Genomic DNA, 23672 nt, shown 5'->3' on the forward strand with positions numbered 1-23672 from the left:
CAAGTGTGGTATAAAGGAAGAAGAGGAAGAACATCTGGGGGGAGGGAGGTTGAGCTATGGCCTTATTCTTAGGACAGGTGACTGTCACTTCCTATCTATTGCCAGCTCCTTGCTTGGGGAGAGGCCTATGCCACCCTTCAAAGGCTTTAATTTTGAGATATGGCATGGAAAAGGAGAACATAAAAGCAAGCCCATGAATCTCCCCTTTAAGTCATAAACCTTTTAAAATCCACAGTATTATTTAAGGGAAAAGGACATTAGAAAACAGAACCACATGGAAATAAAGAAAAATTAAAGGAACAAAGTTAAAATTATAAAATAAATTAAATGTTTCACATACAGAGGAGTAGAATATGAAGTATTTAACAATCCACCTTTAAAAAAAAAAACTAGAGGAAGAGAAAGATAGTTTAAAATAAACTCAGCGCAGGGAAAACAAATGAAATAGAAAATCCCGCTTAAGAGCCGGAAAAGAAAAAAGCATCCAAGTTTCACTGAACTATTTTAACAAATACAGGCTGTTAAATTTATATACAGTTCTTCTGCTCTGGGGACTGAGAGCAGATAAAGTTGCTTTTGGAAACTGTATTCCAAGCTTCCAGAACAAAGCTGCATCCCCAGAGTGTCTGAAATCCAGTGAAAATTGCCTTTCAGTGCAGCTAGCAAATGTTTCTACCATTAGTGGCCCTAATCTTCTCAGAAAGAGAATGGGAAGGGGGAGACGAGAGTCAAGTGAGAAAGTGGACAGGCCTTTTTAATGGTCCCAGGAGAGAAAAGAGTGACGCGGTAGAGGTCTGCTGCAGCCCTGCAGAAGATGGAGAGAGCCCTGGCAGCCCAGCTGTGTCCACACACCCCAGCTGCTGAGGTGGCCTCTCTACCTGGCAGCTGCCAGGCCTGCTGGCTGTGCTGCCACCACAGGTTGGGCTTTGCAAACCATAGAAAGAACTCTGAGCCGCCGCCGACACCTGTACCTGTCCATTCTCCACAGGGCCAGAGATGAACAGGGGTCCTGACTGCTGACATCCCTGGGCCTCTCTATTTATAAATAAAAAACTGAACGGGACATATGGCACTCCTTGTCGCTGGTTTCTACCTTTGATGGTGTCAACTGTAGCATGGAAGCCAGAAAGGCCCGGCCACAAAGTGTTTGCCTACTTCCTTTAGGGTCTCTGCAGACTCAATCTTTCCCCTACAAACCCCAAAATATAAAACTTCCAAATTAGATTTGGAACTTTCTAAAACAGTTGGTAATCATAAAAGTAATTCTTCCTAAGAAAGCTTATAGTCCAACTCACCATTACCTCACACTTTAAAGGCAGTTAATTAAAATTTTTTATCACATAACCTTGGCACAGTGGCACACACATGTTATCTTAGTACATAGAAGGTAGAGTCAGGAGGATCAGAAATTCAAGGTCATCCTAAGCTACACATGGAGTTCAAGGACTGCCTGGGCTACACAAGGCCCTCTCTGGAAAAAAAAAATCCAAACAACAACAGCAACAAAATTATATCACAGAATTATGAGAACAAATGTACTTGACAATCAAATCCATGTAAACCATTAGTTGATTTCTGTTGTGCAAAGTGATGAAAGATGAGTGTTTTTCTGTTTCCTTCAGAAATTCATGAGGAGAAAATAAATTCTGTCTGTTTGTGCTATTAGCGGTCCTTGCAAGGGTGTCTTTCATATCTCACTTATATTTTGCCTATGACAATTTCTTCTTCTGGATCTAAGTAATGGGGTGGTTGCATGCACCTAGATAGTTCCAGATATCTGGGAGGCTGTGGCAGGAGGATAGCTTGAGCCCAGGAGTTTAGGGCCGTGAGTTTTACCATATTAGCGTTCCTCTCACTCCAAATCTATACAGTACACATTGTAAAACAACCTTACAATTTCATTTGCAAAAGGAAATTCTCTAAGAAAAAGTAAGTAAACCAGCTCATTTTTATTATGTACCTGAGATGGAGGGTGAGTCCACTGGAGTGCTGTGTCTATGGAGGCCAGAGATGTTTGGTCCCCTGGAGCTGGAGTCACAGACTGTTGGGAGCTATCTTTTGTGGGGGTTGAGAACCAAATTCATATCCTTTTCAAAGTCAGTATGTGCTCTGAGCCATGGAGCTTCCCTCTAGCCGCTATAGTTTTTACTTAACTTTTAAATTTTGCTTAATCTTTAAACCTGTTGTAAATCAATACTTTAAGTTTCTTCTATTTATTATGTGTGTGAGAGAGATGGGGTGCAGCTCATGTGCGACCACACATGTGTGGGGGTTAGAAGACAGTTCTGTGGACTCAATTCCTCTGTCCACCTTCTTGTGGGTTCCTGGATTCTAACTCTGGCCACCAGGCTTGCATGGTCAGCACTTTTACCTACTCAGCCATCTCTGTAGCCCACGCCTTTGAACAATGTAACTTAGAAATCCACAGACTCATATATGAGGACATTGTGCATGGACACCCATGTCTTGAAATGTACTGTTCCCCCCCCAGCTCTCTCGCTCTCGCTCTCTCTCTCTCTCTCTCTCTCTCTCTCTCTCTCTCTCTCTCTCTCTCACACACACACACACACACACACACACACACACACACACACACACACCGATGCCCACACACATACTAGCTCTTTTCACTTATTTAATAAAGCTGCCAACTTTGTTTCTCCCTAATCATCTTGAAATTCCTTTCTACAGTATAGTCAAGGATATGCCCCTTTACTTGAGTGGAGGTCCCTGGCAAGGCATGGGTGTGGGTGGGAGTGAGGGGTCTTCTCAGTATTGTGGTAGCAGTGCTGGATATATTAACCAACTTACTCTCATAATACCTATCATCTCCTTGATCAGATTAGGCAACTCTGTGTTTGAATTTGGTGCATCTCAGAGCTCTGGTTCAGCAGAGTGGGCGCAGGTTTATACCATCATGCTGTCGGCAAGAAATGATGCCCCTTCTCTGGACTTTGCTGTCAATAACTCTACCTCTCACAGAGCTCAGGGTCTTTGGGAAATTGGAAATTGCAAATTGTACAGTTGTCTTCCCAGGGTGCTTCTCTGAGTTTTCAGCCCAAACACATATTTTCAATGATCCTTCTCTAAAGTGTGTTTCCAAAGCATATTCCCTAAGTATGTGCGTATGTGTACATGTATATTTGGTTGAGAGGGGTGATGATATGGAACCCAGGGTCTCCGGCATGCTCTGCAAACCCTTTACCACTGAGCTACACTCCCAGTCCCCAGAAACTCACTTCAAAGTTTCTCAGCCACTGCAGGTAAAATACACATTCAAAGGCTTCTGTTCTAACAACCCAGCTCAAGTGTAGAGTTTACACATCATCCTCGGAGAAGGGAATGGAAATGTGTCTGCTCTCAGGCTTCCTCGGTTCTACACATACGTGACAACACTGAACTTGAAGGGGGTCCCGTAAAGAGCATTAGCCGTGAGATGAGGGCGGATGTGATTACCTCATGGTCTCCAGCTTGCAGATCCAGCTCACTAGAATTCTCCTCCAGAAAGCATTTCACCTTCTCCACCTCTTCCATGCACTGGAAGAAGGCCACTTTCTCCAGGGGGTTGCTGCTGTGGCAGGAGCTGATCTCTTCCAGCCTCTTGACCTTCAGCATGCTGGTGGTGAGTCTGAGCAGGCTGCTGTCAGGGGTGGAGTTCTCATCTCCCTCGGTCTCCGACTTGTAAAGCAGGACACAGTCCTGACTTCTCAGCACTCCTTTCTCTTGACTATAAAAGAAGGAAACAAGAAAAGTTGGAGTCATTTACTCACTATCAACTTCCAAAATCAGGAGCAACGCCGATATGCACAGTGAAACTTTGTCCATTGAGAAACTTTTATTTTTACATTTTCCCACAAAGTTAAATAGTAAGAAGCACCCTCCCAGGTGACTATGTCCATCCTTCACTGAATTAAACAAGACATACATGGAGAGAAAGTAAGACATCTGACCCCAGTTATGTTTATGCGACGTATTTCACGTTGATTAAAGAAACCACAGACCTTTGTACACACAGGAATGGCTGGGAAAATCCTTTTGAAAAAGGAAGTTTTATATCCATCTACATTAAAAAGTAATAAATGAAATAGAGGTATTTCTATCTAATATACCCCCCCCCTTTTCTAGAACCCAAGAAAGACTGAGTCACCTACAGGAAGATGAGACAGGAGGGTCTGTCACCTGCCCTGCAGAGATGACCACAGGTGGCTGCCACCTGAAAGATTTCATTCACATCCTTGGTGTCTGTTCGCCCCTCCTTCGACATTCCAGAGACTTCCCACTTCCTTTCACCCCAGGAGTCCACACTCTGTCCCTTCGGGCTCTCAATAAAAGACCACTATGCACCCTGCTTTGAGTTTCATACTCCCGTGCTGTGAGCATGTGTTTTTTTCTAGGTGTCTAGTCATTACCAGATTTTTTTTCTTCACAGACTGAAATTAGCCAAGCTGTGGGAGATAAGGGGCAAATTTCAAACCCCTCCACCATATCAAGTGATGGGTTAAAACACAATTTGAGGAGTGGGGTTTTTGACTGGCATTGGAAGGCTTGCTCCTCACAGTCCTGCAGGAAAGGCTTGTCCAGGAAGAGGGGCTCCTGCCTCTTCTCTGAAATTGTACCTCCTTTTGGGCAGTGTCTCCACCCCAGCAATTATCTGCCTGCACCTCAGTCTCTAAGTTATTCAGTGCTGGGGATTGAGCCTAATAACCCACACATGTTAGGCAAGCACCCCTACCTTTGAATCACACCGCAAGGCCCCCGCCCACATCTTCAGACATTTGGTAGGGATCTTTCAAAAGAAACTCGTTTCGGATGAAGAATGCAGCCCCACACCTCTCACTGAACCTTTACTAACAGCTGTGCCCCGAGAGCTCGGCTCTGCGTGCTCTCTCTGAAATACTCCCCATTCAAATTAGGTAACGCACACACTGCAAAATAACACTTAATCCTAGGCACATGAATGCATCTACATATTCACACAGTACTTGGCTATCCAGGGAGAGAAAGATTAAGGAAAATTTGAATTTGTGCTTTCCTGTGGCTAGTCCCCGAGGCCCCCTGCTGGAAATTCTCTGAAATTTGCTTCATTTTCTCTATTTCAAAATCATTTCTAATTCTGCCAGTGAAACTTCACCTTTCATTTTTACAATTCATAGATTAAAATAATCTACTAGAGTTATAAAGTATTTCAAATATAATACTCTACAAAATCCTATATATTGCCTAAAGTACTTAGGTTCAAAAAAATTAAAATGCAAATAACGTCAACCAGAACTCTACAGATACACTATAGATCATTATTATTATTTTGTAAACTTCTCTGAAAAAAATTATAAAAATAAGAACAGGTGCATGTCTATTTAATGGTGAACTGTCGATAGATATAATGTTGAATCGCAGGCCATACTGAAAGTCATAAAATTAACATATTAAAACAAAAGTTTGGGTTTAACACATAATCATTCCATAAAGAAACACTAAGCATTGACTCTGTCTGAAGTTTCAAACCCCTTGTTGTTTAGAGCGACATAGAGAGAAAAGGGGGATTGGAGGGGCAGTGACAATCAGCCCGAGTGATACCGTCTGTAGGAGGACATCCTGGAGTCTGAATCACTTCACAAGAGGAGGATTCTTCCCAGCAGAGAACAGGAATCTGCAGACTCCGATCGACTGTAGAACTCTCCGGTAAGAGACTTCACTCTCAGTGGGAAGAAGTCATCTGGAGAGACAAGTGTCTCCACCGGAGGAAGTAGCTTCTCTCAAATGCCACCCTGAGCCCCTGTTTAAACTAATATGCTCCTTGATCTCATGTTGCTCAGCTGTTGCTTCCTTAGTCAGATGGGGAAGAATATTAATTTTAGATGCCAGGCCTTTCAAAGCTGATGGCTCCATTTCAAAGGTCAGGTAGGGAGATGATGAATTGAGAACGCAGGATGAAATATCACCTTTACCATCCTCTCTCAGTTCCCTTGTAATTACAGGGCTGGATTTGTGTCCTCTCAGACCTGATTGCAGCAACCAGGATGCAAGGTATGGGAGCCCACAGTTACATACACATTTGTTTTGATGATTATGGAGAGATCCAAATGTAATATGGTGCCTTCTGAATGCATTTAGCAAGCATTGTTTATTCAATACTTAATTGTATTTAAAAGGTCTCTAACTCCCCCTAGTTTAGGGGGAAGGTCAAAGGCACACATATCCAGGTAGGTACAAAGAACAGAGGTGGAATTCTCACCAACTGTCCTTATGAGTGACACCATGACTTTTCCTGATTCATCAAGAAAGCAACCACCTTCCTAGTTCTGCTGTTCCTAGATATATTTTCTTGATATAAAGTTTACATTGCCGACAAACTAAAACTGACATTATAGACGGCTCTCTAATTGCTCGTGACCCAGACAGCTGTCACCCTTTACCAATTCCTCTGAGACCTATTGCCACCACAGCCTCGGGCACCCTTGCTTTTTCTTTCTTTCTTCGTCTTCTTTTTTTTAAAAATGTAGATCAATGTTTTCCAGTCAAGACAAAAATGGGTGTTTTCCATTTTAAGTAGCATTTGGAGGACTCTAGCAGAATCTTATTTGAAAAGCAGAACTGTTGCTATTTTTCTAGGATTCCAAAACATAGTTCTTCAAGAAGATGCATTATTCAATAAAGTATTCTCAAAAGGCTGAACCGATTTCAGGTTATCAACTTTTGCAGGTGTGATAACGCTGTGTACAAATGCTGGCAAAGGCAAATCCTTCTCAGAATAAGGAAGATGTACGTAGTCACAGCCTCCAGTCAAACCATGAAAATGAAGTCAGAATTCCTATCTCCTTGGCTCCTAGCCACAGCACGAGAAAGCCAGGACCAGCAGATACACCACTCTTAACAAAATCCAATAGTTAATTTTCTTCATTTTTCCTCTAAAACTTTTTTTTTGGTTCTAGAATCCCATGCATGCTTCCACATTTCACATATCGGGATTTGTGATGAATTAGACACAGTGTGTAAAGGAAAGACAGTAGATGGGCATTGCAGAATATCCATCTGGGCTGCTCATAAAGTTTCTGAGTAGAAATCTCTCTTCCATGCTAGTTTTTTTTTTCTTCATACTGACCGGGTAGGTGGAGGTTTGCTACTCGGCTTTCTCTGTAAGCTTTGACCACTCCCTTAGTCTGAGGGCAAGAATCAAAATCGAGCACATCAATCAATTTAACTTCCTTTAGGAAATTTAAGTGTTCTATTTGATTTGGGGCACAGTTATTTGTTACGAGAATTGCACCAGTTGTGGTAAGAGTTATCCAGAGCTCACTAGGTAACTCTTACTATGACTGGTACAAAGGACACTGGGTAACTCTTACTATGACTAGTACAAAGCTCACTGGGTAACTCTTACTATGACTGGTACAAAGGACACTGGGTAACTCTTACTATGACTGGTACAAAGCTCACTGGGTAACTGAGTGCTCATCACTGACTGGGATATATTTATCCACACCACCACCTCCCCCACTATGTCACTTCCAATTGTCAGGGATCATCAGTAAAGAAAGGGCATTGTAAGAGCTGGAGGGCACAGAGGAGTGCTGTAGTGTGCTGTCTTCTAGACGTCACATGGCTTACACTTATGAATTCACTGCAGGTGTAGTTACCTGCACAAGACCTGCACAAGATCAAACCAGCCAAGAGGGTGTTGTTCTCTATGCCTCACCCCTTATGAGCAGTTGATCGCTGCTAGGGGAGGGAAAATCATTCTTTTTAGGAGGAAATGAAGTTGGGAGGGAGACATGGAAGAGTTGAAGGAGGGAAATGGGGATGGATATACTTCATTGTATACATGTATGAAATTCTCAAGAATAAAGAACAGAATTCCTTAATTTTTTAGGCAACATTTGCACTATCCAAGGAAGAGATTGAAATCTGAAGAGCCACATGAACTGGCATCATTGACAGCTCACCTTCTGCTTGGTATTCAAAGCAAGCCAGGAAATGTTGATAGTTTCTCTTTATACACAGCTTTCTGAATGTCTCCAGAAAAACAAGCCTTCTACACACAAACATGGAGCAATTGTCATAGATATCAAAATTCAGATGAAAGACTACCTCATTCCAGCTGCCTAACAATTACATTTTACACCTTCATAAAGCACCAGAGAATATGAACCTAAATACAGGAATTGATAAATTGCACTCCGTCAAAATTCAGGGTTTGCTCTTTAAAATACAGCATTAGAAAAATTAAAAGACTGGCTACGGCCTGGAGAAGATGTTTTGATAGCACAGATTTGATAAAGGGCTCATATCCAGAACACACAGAAGATTGCTACAACTCACTAATTGGATGACATACATCCCAGTTTTAATAGTGGACAAAGGATTTGAGTAGACGGGCAGAAAATAAATACAGAAATACTAAGAATCAGTCATCAGGAAGATGAAAATTCAAATCACAAAAAAAAATAACATTTGCGTCCACTGGGAAAGTGTTAAAGAGGTAGAGGAAGTGAACACGGCAAGGATGGGAAGAAAGGGGCGCTCTCGTCAGACTAGGGGTAGGCACGGAAAATGGCACAGATACATTTGAAAGTGGAGTATCAGTTTAAGTTGTTTTCTGTAAGTCTAGTACTTCTGGGTACACAGGGAAGAGAAATGAAAATGCAAGAACATGCAACCCTTGCACACACATGTTGGAAGGTGCAATACACACAATGGGCACAATTAGAAACAACCCAAATGTCCATTAGTTAGTTTGATGAAGGGAGATTACGAAGTGGTATGTCCATGCAAATGGAATACTAGTCAGAAACAAAATATGGATGCTTGCTATTGACACGAATGGACTAAAATATGGTGCTAAATGAAAAAAGACAAAGGCCACATACTATGGTATCTTATTAAAACAACAACAACAAAAAAAACCAGTCTATAGGAATTAGCTGTACATGAGATCTCACTGGATGGTGCATGGTGGTGATAATGGTTAGACAACTTACCAAATGTCTTAAAACACCAACACCGTTGAATTGTTAGCTGAGCGGTGGTGGCACACATCTTTAATCCCAGCACTCGGGAGGCAGAGCCAGGCGGATCTCTGTGAGTTCAAGGCTAGCCTGGTCTACAGAGTGAGATCCAGGACAGGCACCAAAACTACATGGAGAAACCCTGTCTCAAAAAAAAAAAAAAACAAAAAAAAAAAAACAAAAAAAAATACGGTTGAATTGTATACTTAAGTAACTCTTATGATCTGCAAAGTATACTTTACTAATGTCACTAAGAAAAAAGAAAATTCGGTTTTAATATGATTCATTAAAGCTAATCTTGTGAAAAGAAGTGGGAGGGTGAGTGCTCCTGGGCAGTGTGGAGCTAGTTGTTCCAAGTGACCAAGGCTGGGATCCAGGGAGGCATAAATTAAACCCACAGTACTGGGTCACCTGGGGCTGAAGAAAGGAAACACATGAGTGAGTGAGAGTTAAGAGTCTCCTGTTTTCCCTCTAGTACAAATACCACGTTAACATGAGATTTTGTAATTAATAAAGAATGCGTGCTTATATGAAGTTAGCTCCTACCACTTATTGTCTCCTTGGAGACAGGATACTTCCAGCCAAGAGGGTAATGATGTGACCAAATGTCCAGACTTGTTTACAGTCCATTTGATATTGGACCTTTCAATTTTCCAAGTGACAGTGAGTAAGTAGCTAAATATTTTGTAACAAAAACCAAGGAGTCTAAAACTCCCAGGCAGGCCGTGGGCAGAGTTCAGTGGTGGAGTTCCTGCTGGCATATATGTGGCCCTGACACAGAAACAAACTCATATTTCTTAGGCATGTAATAAATTTTCTGTGTTCCTTTTACTGTTTAAAACATGAAAACAAAAGAGGTGTTACAAAACTACATAAAAACATAAATGGGATCATTTAAAATTAATTTTTTAAACAGACTAAAAACTGTTTATTCCTCCAGTGGTAGGGTTAGTTGTTCTTTTAATTATGTGCCATTTTATTTTTTAGGGATTCAAATGCCTATCACTGGGATGATGTTTAGAAAATATTTCATTAGAAACAAAATGCATCATGCTCATAAATAAACTGGTGAAAGTTTCCAAAGCTTTATATGACTTTTATACCATTTTGTTGTATGTCTTTGCTTCCTAATCTTAAAAAAAAAAAAAAAAAAAAAAAACCAGAAAGCAAAACCTAGAAACTAAGGATGTAGCTCAGTAGGAGGATGTAGCTCAGTAGGAAAGTGCTTGGCTAAGGTGCATGAGGTCCTGCGTTCAATTCCCCCAGCACAGTAAAAATGGATAAATTTTAAAGTTGAAACCTGCAGAGGCATTACAAGAAGGGTACAGCAAATAGCTATATACTATTTTCTTATTGTCACTGAGCGTCAGTGCTTTCCATATCTGCTGTTTCTGTCTCCTTTCTAGAGGCTGCAGTTTCTACGGCACTTCATCCCTACATGCACGAGCATGTGTCCTCAGAAGGAAGACCTTTCTCACATGACCTGTCATGTGATGGACCCTGTCCATCAAATATCCCATAGCGCATTCTCTCTAAAGTCTTTTTAAAAATCCTCCTTTCTCTATTTAGGAAGCAGTCACCCCATTCTTTTTTCCTTTTATTCTATGTGAAATTGTTGTTTGTGAAAACTCCAGACAAATATGGCTTCATAAATTATCAGTTTGAAATGCCTAATTGTGTCTTCATGGAACCAAGTTAGATTTATGGCAAGAAAGCCAAAGAAATATTGTATTTTTCTCAGGATATCCAAACAGGTGGCACACAATGTCAACCTGTGCCATCATTAGTTAGTAAAGGTAACTTTGATGATCTGATTATGGTGGTATCCACCAGATTTCTCTAACGTAAAAGTTATATTTATCTCTTTCTAAATGATATGTAAATTATGAAACTCTGTGAGTATTCTGTGTTCCAGCAATGCCTAGGTCTTTAGTATCTATTCTTGACTGGGTGGATTACAATGGCGATTATGTAATAGTGATTTTCTGAGCCTACCATTTCTCCCATTCTCCCTAACTGGCATTCTTTTAAATCACAATGCTTCCATCCTGAACCTGCATCTGTCCCTTTTAAGTGTCAGTACAAGGTGAAGCCAAACAAAACCAAACACACACACACACACACACACACACACACACACACGCACGCACGCACGCACGCACGAAAGAAAGAAAGAAAAGAAAAGAAGGAAAGAAAGAAAGAAAGAAAGAAAGAAAGAAAGAAAGAAAGAAAGAAAGAAAGAAGGAAGGAAAGAAAGGAGGAAGGAAGGAAGGAAGGAAGGAAGGAAGGAAGGAAGGAAGGAAGGAAGGAAGGAAGGAAGGAAGGAAGGAAGGAAAAACCACCTTAACTCTTCATTTTGATGCTACAATTGTTGCATACTTGGTCAATGAGAGCATCTGCGTTAGGTGTTGTGTACTTTTGATACACCAATATTATTTTTGATTACTCTTTACTTCCTCCACATTTTCACTCTATTTCTGGAATTTTCCATTCCTTCGAGGAACTCTGGTTCTTTTTAAAGAAGAAAGACATTTCAAAATCAAAACCAAGTCATGAAGATGCTCTTTAAAAATCAAGAACTGGGAACAGGGATGCACCTTGCTACTGTGGTGTCACTGCTTCTGGCCATAACAGTGAAAATAATTACTGTTTTATATTACATGCTAATGCACACATATTTATAATTCCACCCCAACACTGCGGGAGTCTTCCTGCCTCTTTCCACATCCCCCATGTGTATTTCCCTCCCGTTGGTTCTTTAAGCCTAAGTAGGCAAGAAGAAAGCAAGATGCTTTCGACAAGGTAAATTTCATACCACTGCTGAGACTATCCATTCTAAACAAGCAGAGGGCATCTAGGAGGCTGCTGCCCACTCATGAAACTCCCATCCCATGGCATGAATCATCGTTTTCTAGTTTTAGGAATTGGGAGAACAGCGTATTTATGTTGACATGCTTTTCTACCTTCTAAATTGAAAGAGGATTTCAGGAGCTAGAAGCAGCTTATGATAGCAACGAGGCATGAAATTACAGAAGTGCAAACCTCAAGTCATGCTCTCACCAAAGCTGGCGAACTTCTCCCAGAGGGCAAGACTCAGGGGAGAAATTTTCCACAAGAAAAAACCCTGCAGTCCAGGGCACAGTAATGGCTGATGGGGAGACCTGTGAAGACCTCACCTACAACTGGGATGTGTTATTTACTGTGAAAGGTAAAAGAAAACTGGGCAACTACAGAATAGTTCAGAGTACGTTGCTAGTTTTTGTTCTGTGTTCAAAAGTATTGAAGAATTTGCGTGTAAATTCTTCAGTGGTCTGAAAAGACACATTGTAGTCAATATGAGACTGAACTGCCAACCCAGTTCTCACCCAGAACAAATGGTCACTGTGAAGGAAGCTGGGCAAGGTGGGGTGGATGCTCCTACTCTCACACACTTGGTTGGAAATGAAAGTTCAACTAACCATTATGAAACGCACCTTGAGCACACCCTTGGAACACATCAATGTATTTTCAAGAGTTTTATTTCAAAGGAGTAGATTTACCAAGATATTATCCATAGTGACTTTTTTTTATATTTAAAACATTAATTAGGGGGTAAAGATGTAGCTCAGTGGTCAGAGTATCTGTCTCTGGTATTCAATCTCCAGCATTGCCAATAATAATGATGATAATAATACATTGCAATAAAACATTAAAATCAAATGTAAATATAAGAGTTATTTAAATAGGATAGTATCTCCATGAGAAAAAGAAACATTTCATTAGTCATATTTACCCATATAAAAATAAATGTAGTGGTCAAGTTGGGAGAAAAATGAAATATTCTAGAACAGTATTTGCAGCAGGTTCCAAATTTTTGTTCGTTTTATTTTGTTGGAGACAAGTCTCACTATGTAGCTTTGGCTGTCCTAGAACTCACTATGTAAACCAGGCTGGTCTCAAACTCACAGAGATCCACCTGCCTCTGCCTCCAAAGTGCTGGGGTTAAAGACATCACAACTATGCCCATCAACATTCCTAATTTTTATGCATAAAAAGATACACTGCCAATAAATATTAAGTAAGTGATACTATACAGAGAAAAGGAATAGAAAAATGTCAGACAAGATTGTTGCAACAGATATGATCTATGCTTTTCTAAAGTTACTCATTGGTCTGTAAGCATTTATTTTCTTTATTTTCTTTTTTTTAATGGAAGATAATTTTATTTATTTATTTATTATGTATACAGCATGTATGACTGCAGGCCAGAAGAGGGCACCAGATCTCATTACAGATGGTTGTGAGCCACCATGTGGGTGCTGGGAATTGAACTCAGGACCTCTGGAAGAGCAGTCAGTGCTCTTAACCTCTGAGCCATCTCTCCAGCCCCTATTTTTTTTTTAATATGAATGAAATTCCACTTAAATGAATGGTAAATACCACAATAAAAAAAACCAGCCTAGTGGAAACCCTTGGCGTTACAGAGAGTGAGCTGAGGTTTGAAGTTGAGGTTCATTCACTGTGTATATTCAGAGTGGCTGTGTGGTTGTCCTAAACTTTGGTTCTTCTCACAGTTAAATGAGAATAATAAATAACATTTACCCACAGAGATGAGGGGTGAGAAATGAGGTGAAAGTGATTAATGCATCACAGGGACTTGACAGATGGCAACTTTTAAGGTTATTATTGGTACTATTATTGCTATTAATGTTACTAAATCCCCCCAAACAAAGGGTACCAGCTAAAAATTTAATCTAGATTCTAGAAGGCAAAATATTTTTGAGTATTTTATTATTCCACAGTGTACCTGTAAAATATTTTTCTCCTTTCACCAGGCTGTTACCCATAGAAAACACAAAAGAACTGTAAGTATAGCTTAAAAAGAATAATGACCACTCACAAAGCCACCACCAGGTGACACTCCTACACCTCACTCCTTTACCTCCTCTCCAACTAACTTCTAATCTGAGGTTTTAGATGATAATTGTGTTTTCTTCATAGTTTTACCACCTACATGTGCATTGTAAACATATAACTTTATGGTAGTTCAGGATTTGTGTGTGAATGTAACCATACTGTTTATAGTCTTTTGCATCATTTTTCAATCAAATCATCTTTCTCTGGCTTACTATACTTTTGTGTCCACTAGTTTTACTTAGGTAACATTATATTGCAAAACTATACAATTTATGTTCTTGTTATACTAGTACTTGATTTGTGGATGTTTTTGGTTTGGGGCTGTTATGAACACTACAGTGCATATAAATATAAGTACCAACATATTCCCACTAGCGCCCCAGTAATGTTTCTTTGCTCTGCTTTTAACACTTTTTGCTAATTTAGTGACCATGTAACAATATAGCATTTTAAACATTTAAATTGTATGTCTCCAATGACTAAATGGTTGAAGTTCTCATATATGTACATATATTATATATACATATATATGCAAGTTTTGCTTCCATTAAGTGCACATGTAAGGGTTTTAATCTCATGCTTTGATAAATTTCCTATTATTTTTATCACTATGTAGGAATTTTCAAATATGTGTTAAATATTATGTTTGATATATTACATTTTATTTATAAATAAATTTACATTGTGTTTGATATTGTTGTATTTTCCTGCATGAATCCTAAATGGTCTTATAATAAAAACATGGAGACAGATATTGGGGTAAGTGCTGAAAGATGAGAGGAAACAAGCCACTAGAGAACCTTCTTACCATTACCAAATCGTCAGGCCGAAAAGGAGACGAGATCCTGTCTCCAGGAATCCTCAGACTGAATGCCTCTGAGTCTCAGCTGAAAGGGCCTCTAGTTCCTGTCTCCTCATGCCTTCTATGCCTTTCTCCACCCAGCCATTTCACTTCCTATCTCAACCTTCCTAGTGCTGGGATTAATGACGTGTGTGCTTCCCAAATACTGAGGTTAAAGGTGTGTGCCACCACTGCCTGGCTCTATTTCTCTCCTAGACTGGATCAATCTCATGTAGCCCAGTGTGGCCTTGAACTCACAGAGATTCAGACCAATCGCAATCTCTGCCTCCCCAGTGCTAGGATTAAAGATGTGTGCCACCACTGCCTGACCTCTATGTTTAATCTAGTGACTGGCTCTGACCTCTGATCTTGAGGCAAATTTTATTCGAGTACAACAAAATATCACTACAGTATTTTATTTTCTAAATGCTTCATAATTTGAACTTCCCATATAGAAATTTGTTATGAACTATAGTAGGTCCACTATTTCCATACATTCTTTCAGTATCTCTTATGGAAAAATCTATCCTTTTTTCACTAATTTTTAAGACAGTCTCCTTCCTGTAGTAATAGCTGTAAACTTTGGGGTTGTCTTTTGGCAAGCTCCTCCACCCGCTGAGGATGTCTTAGCTATTGTTAGCATATTTAAAATATTTGTAGAATAGCCGGGCGGTGGTGGCGCACGCCTTTAATCCCAGCACTCGGGAGGCAGAGCCAGGCAGATCTCTGTGAGTTCGAGGCCAGCCCGGACTACCAAGTGAGTCCCAGGAAAGGCGCAAAGCTACACAGAGAAACCCTGTCTTGAAAAACCAAAAAAAAAAAAAAAAAAAAAAAAAAATTTTGTAGAATCAGCTTGTTAGTTTACACACACACACACACACACACACACACACACACACACACACACACACATACATGTGGCCTAGTGTGGAATATTCCTTTACACTGTGTGATATGTCACTGTGATTGGTTTAATAAAGAAGCTGACTGGCCAATAGCTGAACAGGATAAAGCTAGGTGGGAGAACCAAACTGAGAATTATGGGAATAAGAATGGCATAGAAGAGGAGTTGCCAGCAGACGCAGAGAGAAGTAAGATGGACATACTGTACTTAGTTAGAAAAGGTACCAAGCTACATGGCAAAGCATAGATAAGAAATATGGGTTAATTTAAATGTAACAGTTATCTCGTAACAGGCCTGAGCTAATTGGCCAAGCATTTGTAATTAATATAAGTCTCTGTGGTTACTTGGGACTGGTGGCTGGGAAAGAAAAGTTCACCTACAGCCTATAGACTGGGATCGAACTGAATCTATAAATGAGTCTGGCAATGATTTATATCTTACACTAAAGGGTGTTAGGAGCTGCAAATATGGAATATTACTTCATTTATCACACTCCTTTACACTTTCCTTCATGTCTATTATACAGCTTCCCTCTTCTGGAGGAAGAAAACCACCTCTTCATATCTTTCATCAGATTTATTCTTAGGTAATTCATATTTGTGATGCTACTTCATGCTTTGTTTTTAGGCTTCTTTCTACCTATGCCTATTTACAACATTTAATATTTTAAGCAGATAACTTGTTAAACTGATATCACTCAGAATAATTTTCTATACATAATTTTTGGTGTATACAACCTACAAATATAGATGTGCCACTCCTCTGGTACAGTCCCAACCCTTTTATTGCTTTCTCTTTTTCTTACATCATAGTGCTTATAGTTAAAACATCGAGTAGAAATAGTCTGACATTTAGTATTTATTTTCTTCGCTGAAATGTAATATTGTCAGTAGTTTTTGTTTCTGCCATTCTGGTTGGGATGGGGTGACATCGGTTGTGGTTTTAATTTGTGTTTAATTTTATATTAAAATTTTATATATTTGATTATTCAAATATCTTGTCTTGGAACTTTTACTCATCTACAATGGAATTATCTTGTTTTGCTATTGTAGTGAGATCTCTTTTCATATTAAGAACACAAATCTACTTTCTCATTTTTCTCACATGTAGACTGTAGTTTCATTTTCCTAAAGTTTTTTTTTATTAAAAAAAAGATTGTACCCTAAGCTGGCTTTACATTTGTAGAGATTATCTGGTCTCTGCCTCTCGATTGCAGAGATTACAGATGTGAGTCATTCTGCCCAGCATCCAAAAATGTCTTTTCAACAACTACATTTACATTTTAATAAAGTCAAATTTAACTTATTTTATGATCAGCACTGCTTATGTCCACTCTAATAAACCATCTACATAAAGACATGAAGACGTGTAGACGCTTTACAGAATCCACCATTACAGTGAAACCAATTTTGAATTCTACTTTGAATTCCTTGTTTGTCATGTGGGATCAGGTACAAGCCAACGTTCATTTCTTTTTTCCCCTTTCTTCTGGATGATTAAATATTGGCAGCACCAATTACTGATCTCCAAATAAATTCCAAATACTTTTAAGGGAATGTCTCTTAAATTCTTCCCTTTTCTTTACCATTCATCCCAGCAGGCACTCAGCAGAGCCTGGTATATCCTCTACTTGTTTCCAGAAGTTCCTCAAAGGCTCCACTGTGTCTACAATCAGTCCGTCAGTAAAGCCACTGATAAGGATTTTACTATTAGCTCTGCTGAGGTACCCAACACACAACCCCAAGGTCTATGTTGTAGGTGCTTCGAGCAGGTCTTCCCTGAGCCAAAGCTGGGAATATGGGTGCTTTGGTCCTTCCAGATCTTGGGGGGGGGGGAACCCTGTTTCCATCAAAGTTTTGCTCATCTCTGACCTTCAGCCCTCTTGCCATTGGACTTCCAATCCAATTCAGTAAAGGAGGAGAAAAAAACAAATGTATGGCATATCCACCGCATCTCTTTTATCAATCTCACTGCTCTCAAAAAAACCTGTTTTTTCTTTCTAGATTTATCTCTTCATTCTTCCTAGATGACTATTTTAATCTCTCCTCTGAAAATGTTTTTTTTTCCTTTTTCTTTGTAAGAGTTCTCTGCATATCTAAATCAGCAGTAAGTCTTCATCTGACTTTTACTTATTTAAAAACCTCAGTCAGGTGGTTTTCCCAGGAGAAACAGAATGTTCCAAACATTAGCCTTGGGCAAAATGAGTTAAGCCTACACATTAGGCCTGCCCAGATGCTTTCACCCGCTGATTCTGTTCCAGCACAGCCCACAGCATATGAGGCCCAGTACTTGGCACTGAGCTGGCAAGGGGAAGAACTTTACCCTCTGGTGGAGGTTGGCAGGAGGAGTGGAAACAGACATAGAAACTGGCAGTTGGGATACTGCCAGGTAACTGCTATGAGGGACAGTCAGGGTCAACTAAGCCTATGGCAAAGAGCAACAAAACGGCCTGGGGCCAGGGAGATGCCAAAGTAGCACTCTATGCAGAGAGGTAACGGGTTCCAAACCTAGGGGAACCCTGCGCCGTTCTGATCATTAAACATCACAACAGCTGCTGGTTGAAGCAAAAAAAATCATAGTTAAGAAGGTGGCTTTAATAGTTTTGTTGCTTATAGTAGGGATTAATATAGAATGTTGTCAAACGTTCATAAGATAAAGAGACATGCTGTCTCCAATAACTTGACAACATTTAGTATTAGAATGGAAAACCCAAAAAGAATTATCCCGATACCAGCTGCATATTCTGCAATTAAGTTCTGACACTAAACTGCTCAGTTGGTACATCCTCTACTGGTTAAAAGCAATGTTCTCCACACAATGGCTCCCACTAAACTGACATCCTAAAAACTACTTTCATTTCTGACTGGTAAGGTTCAAATGTGGTATAGTTAAGGAGAAAACTTAGCAGAACTCACTGAAAAGAAAAGCTATAGTTAAGTGATTCAAGTTTCATTATAAAGGAGACTGAAACAGGGAGTGTGTTAGGGAGAGGGGAAAGCCCTGAGTGTTAAAGTCCTGTGTATTATTGACAATGGGAACAACCCTGACAAGGACTTCAGAGTCTTGGCAAAGGTGGTTCCTCATGTGGGCCAGGCCCAACATGGGCGGCAAAGCTCTCCTCGGGAGTTCAAGTTTGAGTACTTAAGAACAATTGGTCTGTGTGTGCAGAGACTAGCAACTTCAGCTTTCTCTTCTCTGGTGTTTATGGCCTGAGATGGCTGGGTTCCTGAGACCTCCTACCCAGGCTAACACCTCCTGGCACCACCACCCATTCTGGAATGTACATAATAAACATGCTGACATTTCAGGTTGTAGGGCATAGAGTTAAAAGAAACTCCCACTTTATCCCAGCTACACTGTCCATGTGTCTGTCCGTTCTTCATTCCATCGCTGTTACTAAATGATTGAGACGACTTTAAAGAAGGAAAGGCTATCAGGACTCGAGTTTTCCAGGGTCTACCAGAATCAGCTGACCCCGTTGTCTTTGGGCCTGTGGTGAGGCAATAGAATACCAGGGTAGAAAAATAAAGAGGAGAGAGCTGCCTCGTAGCAGCCAGGAAGCAAGGAAGGCAACAGGAAGGGGCTAGGATTCCAATATCCTCTTCAAAGACACCCATCCAGTGATCTAACTTCCTCTAGGACTCATCTCAGAAAGGTTATACCATCTCCAAGACACCTATCCAGTGACCTAACTTCCTTAGGACTCATCTCAGAAAGGTTATACCATCTCCCAGTAGTGCCACAGGTTGGCAAATAAGGCTTTAGCACACGAGGCTTTGGGGGATACCCAGTTCCAAACTCTAGCAGCATGGCCTGGGGGCCAGGCCTAGTGCTCCATGCCCCCTCTTCTGCTTACAAAGGTGTGGCACACTCCCTCACTTCAGTGTGTTCACCACCAAGAATCCATTGTTTTTTTTGTTTTTTTTTGGAGGTTCATCCTATAGGCAAACTTGGTTAAGTCACTGTCCAAATTCCATCCCTAAGGAACACTGGACATTGCCCTGTTTGGACAACACAGGCACCTTATCTATCACTCAGGAAAACCCCAGTTATGGAAGATCTGTGCCAGCTGGAAGAAGATCAGATACATTTTTTTTCTGTGCTACAAATGAAATTGGCTAGAGACTAGGTATAAAGTAAACATAGCTCTTTGAAGTTGTTTTGCAGGGACTACCTCTAGAACCTGCCAGAAACCAGCAAAAACATGAGCTAGCTATCCCCTAGTGGAGCGTGTGTAGAAGGAAACTGCTCATTCAGCTGATGCCCTCTGCTGTTCCAAACTCACCATTCACACAAAACCAGATACTTCTCACGGAAAGGAGTATGCAAAACATGCGATCTGGAACAAGGCATGACTGTCTGTCTATGCCTGGGCGCAAGACACTTAAACAGTCGACTTCTTACCATCCTGTTAGTAAGCAGTTTCTCCCTATGAACTGGATTGATGCCAACAAATGCATGATAAATCTGAACATGCTTCCTGGGTCAGTGTCAGTCTTCAACAGAAAGAAGCTCCTTCTGTTTCACAAACCTCTGACGCCACAACCTTGGCTTATATGTGCATGAGACAGTGGGCTGGTTTTACTCATGTCAACCTAAAAGCACTTAAAACTACCAGGAGGTTGCAGGTATGGAAGAAACTAACTTTTAAAAATCCATACTTTTTTATATCAATAAAGGTAAGGAAAGAGAATTTAGAAGTCCTCTTTGCAGTACCAAGAATAATCGATGTGGCACAGAACCAAGAGAATGCAGAAAAAAGAAAGGTGCGCTTTGAGTAATAAGGAAGGGGGATCATGGAGCAATAACAGCAAATGACCAGAGGGCTAGCTTTGACAAAGGTGACTAAAGACGGCTGAGATGCTTGCCTCATGGGATTAACTAGACTCGAATATGGACATGAGGGTGTGAAACAACGTTCAGAGGTTCAGCAGCCCTCTGAGGAGGTTTGCAGTACACCTCTATTCCTGAGGAGCCTCGCAGTACACCTATGTTCCTGAGGAGGCTCGCAGTACACCTATGTTCCTGAGGAGGCTTGAAATACACCTATCTATGTTCCTGAGGAGGCTCACAGTACACCTATGTTCCTGGGGAGGCTCAAAGTACACCTATGTTCCTGGGGAGGCTCAAAGTACACCTATCTATGTTCCTGAGGAGGCTTGCAGTACACCTATGTTCCTGAGGAGATTCGAGGTACACCTATGTTCCTGAGGAGGCTCGAAGTACACCTATGTTCCTGAGGAGGCTCGCAGTACACCTATGTTCCTGAGGAGGCTCGCAGTACACCTATGTTCCTGAGGAGGCTCGAAGTACAACTATGTTCCTGAGGAGGCTCGCAGTACACTTATGTTCCTGGGGAGGCTTGCAGTACACCTATGTTCCTGGGGAGGCTCGAAGTACACCTATGTTCCTGAGGGGCCTCGCAGTACACCTATGTTCCTGGGGAGGCTCGCAGTACACCTATGTTCCTGAGGAGATTCGAGGTACACCTATGTTCCTGAGGAGGCTCGCAGTACACCTATGTTCCTGAGGAGGCTCGCAGTACACCTATGTTCCTGAGGGGGTTCGCAGTACACCTATGTTCCTGGGGAGGCTCGCAGTATACCTATGTTTTAGCATTGTGGTCAGGGTATCACTATGATTGTGTTCATTGAACATCTGGATTAGAAGGTCTTATTCCAGCCTCTGAGGACCCCGTGGTTCCCACTCTGAATCTGAGGCAGGAGAATGAAGATGGTTTACACAGCACAGAGTAAGCACTCAAGGACAGCAAAAAAAAAAAAAACCATCAGTGAAGTCCTAGAGGAGAAAATCCAATTCTAGGGTTTTGGTTTGAGTAGATTTCATTTTCTGTAATTTTACAACAGAGTTTACGAGTATGTGAATTTATGCTGATTCAAAAACAAACTAAGTTTGGCTAAGCAATACAAAATTAAGAGTGACTTTTTTTTTCAAGTGCTTGCTGGTATGGTTAATTTTTGTACCATCGCCATCTAGTGGAGAAAACCTTGAACTTCAAAAAGATAAGGTTTGGGAAGAAATGCAGGGGCATTATACTAATTTTACTTTCATTCAGTTCTCACGATGGATGGTGAGGTCCTTACTCTTCCTCAATTTGGAAACAGGACCAGAAGTTAAGTAGCTTTGCCCAGGGCCACATGTGACTCACTCGATTCCAGATAACTTGAAATTAAATCTAATACATTTTAACCTCATAGTACATTCAAATGGCTCAACTCTATTCTTGTCTTCAGGAGTAAGTTAGATAGATAAATAGGTACATAGATAGATAGATAGATAGATAGATAGATAGATAGATAGATAGATAGATAGATAGATAGATAGATAGATAGATAGATAGACAGACAGATAATAGGTAGGTACATAGATCGAGAGAGGCTAGAGATAGAGGTGGAACCTGGAGAATGACCTCATTCCTATATGTAAACAAATGGCATGTGCAGAAGGAACAGGCTGAAGATAGGGTAGAGCACATGGTTACTATGCACAAGGCCCTGGCTTCAATCTCTACCACAAAACAATGACATTTTAAAAAGGGGTGCCTCCCAGAGATTGGGCCACCTTCCTTCACCCCAGAAACCCCACTTCTTCCAGTAGGAGCCAGCCATTTTGTTCCTCTTTGAGTTTAATGTTATTACATCTTTTGTATGTAACAGAATTTGTAATTTCATCTCACATTAGCTATTGCCAGTTTACTTCATAGACTAAGATAATTAAACCTTCAGTGGGAGAACAGTGAGTAAAAAAGAGTTCCTATAGAACTCTCAGTGGTATACTGTTGGGTAGTAGATGAAATAAAAATTCAGTTTTTGTCAAAGTTCATAAAAGTCTTCATTTTCCTTTAATACATTTAACTTCTGATTATCAACAATACAATAATGAAAATTTGATACTTCCGGTGACCCCAGGTATTGGAGAGATTGAGAACTCCAGCCGTAGCGACTTAACAAGACTCTGTCCTCACAATCTGCATTTGTATCTTTTAAAGATTTAATATTTTTATATGTAAGGGTGTTTTGCCTGCCTGGACGGCTGTGCACCACGTAGGTGCAGTGCCCCTAGAGGCCACAAGGAGTCAGATCCTCTGGGACTGGGGTTAACAGCTGGAAGCCACCAAGTATGCGCTGCAAACTTTGAGGGACCTCTGCAAGAGCAGCAAGGGATTTTAACTACTAAGCCACCTCTTCCAGCCCATTTTGCATCTTTTAAAGGGGTTTACAGAAAAGCATAAAACCATAAGCAGTAATACATAGATGTAGACTAACACATCAATGTTGCTTTTTTTTTTTTTTTTTAATAAAAGTACAAATAAAATTTTGAGACAGGACCTCATTATGTAGCCCCGGCTGGCTTGGTACTCAATAGGTAGACTAGGCTAGCCTCAAACTCAGAGACCCACCTGTCTGTGTCTCCTTTGTACTGGTGTTAAAGGTATGCACCACCGCACCCAGCGAGTATTTTATAAATGTCTATGGTACTCCTTTCCCGCTTCCGTCTGCTGGTACTCACCTTTAAGGGATGCCTACCATCATTTTATGAGAACAAAATGCTTGTCAGTTTACAGCTATTGTATCAGCAATGAGGTAACTCTTAAGCAAGTACTTTGGGTGACAGGTTCATAGGTTAAAAAAAAAATAAAGGGGACAAGGGAGGGAAACTTTTTTTTTTTTTTTTTTTTTTTTTGCAGTTTCTTTGAGGTGCCTTCTGAGTTGAACTTTTTTGTGCACTCTGTAGCCGCTTGTGTTTTTTCCAGTCGAGGTCCTTTCTCCAGTTTTCTAGGCACGTTTGACATATTTCTACTCCGTTTCTGTTTTATTACAAATAATTCTTCCTGACTACAGCACCTCTGTTTTCGCACCCACAAGGCCAAAATCCTGGAAAGCCAATTAAGTTCCCAAGTTCCTCTCCGCTTTTGCACCCCTCGAAGGGCGGAAGACCGCTGTTTCCGGCACTGAGCAGGCGTGCGCACGCGTATCACGCCTGTCCAGGCAACGCCTCAGAAAGG

General features: G+C 40.7%; 1 protein-coding gene across 3 annotated transcripts in view; it reads right to left on the reverse strand.

Annotated features, from left to right (window-relative positions):
• The window catches only part of Mylk4 (myosin light chain kinase family member 4), a 104865-nt gene extending 81559 nt beyond the window's left edge, over positions 1–23306 (reverse strand). Inside the window, exons 1-2 of one of the 3 annotated variants that reach the window (XM_076573126.1) lie at positions 23194–23306; positions 3457–3727 (exon numbers count right to left, since the gene is read on the reverse strand). In XM_076573126.1, coding sequence (XP_076429241.1) covers positions 3457–3615 — 159 coding nt within the window. In that variant the 5' untranslated portion in view covers positions 3616–3727; positions 23194–23306. Of the gene's footprint in view, positions 1–3456; positions 3728–5577; positions 5787–23193 lie in introns of those variants that run through there. The other 2 variants (XM_006972296.4, XM_006972295.4) reach the window with 2 other exon arrangements.
• Between the last annotated feature and the right edge of the window lie 366 nt (positions 23307–23672).

Source organism: Peromyscus maniculatus, chromosome 5 (assembly GCF_049852395.1).
Source record: "Peromyscus maniculatus bairdii isolate BWxNUB_F1_BW_parent chromosome 5, HU_Pman_BW_mat_3.1, whole genome shotgun sequence".
Classification (NCBI taxonomy): Eukaryota; Metazoa; Chordata; class Mammalia; order Rodentia; family Cricetidae; genus Peromyscus; species Peromyscus maniculatus.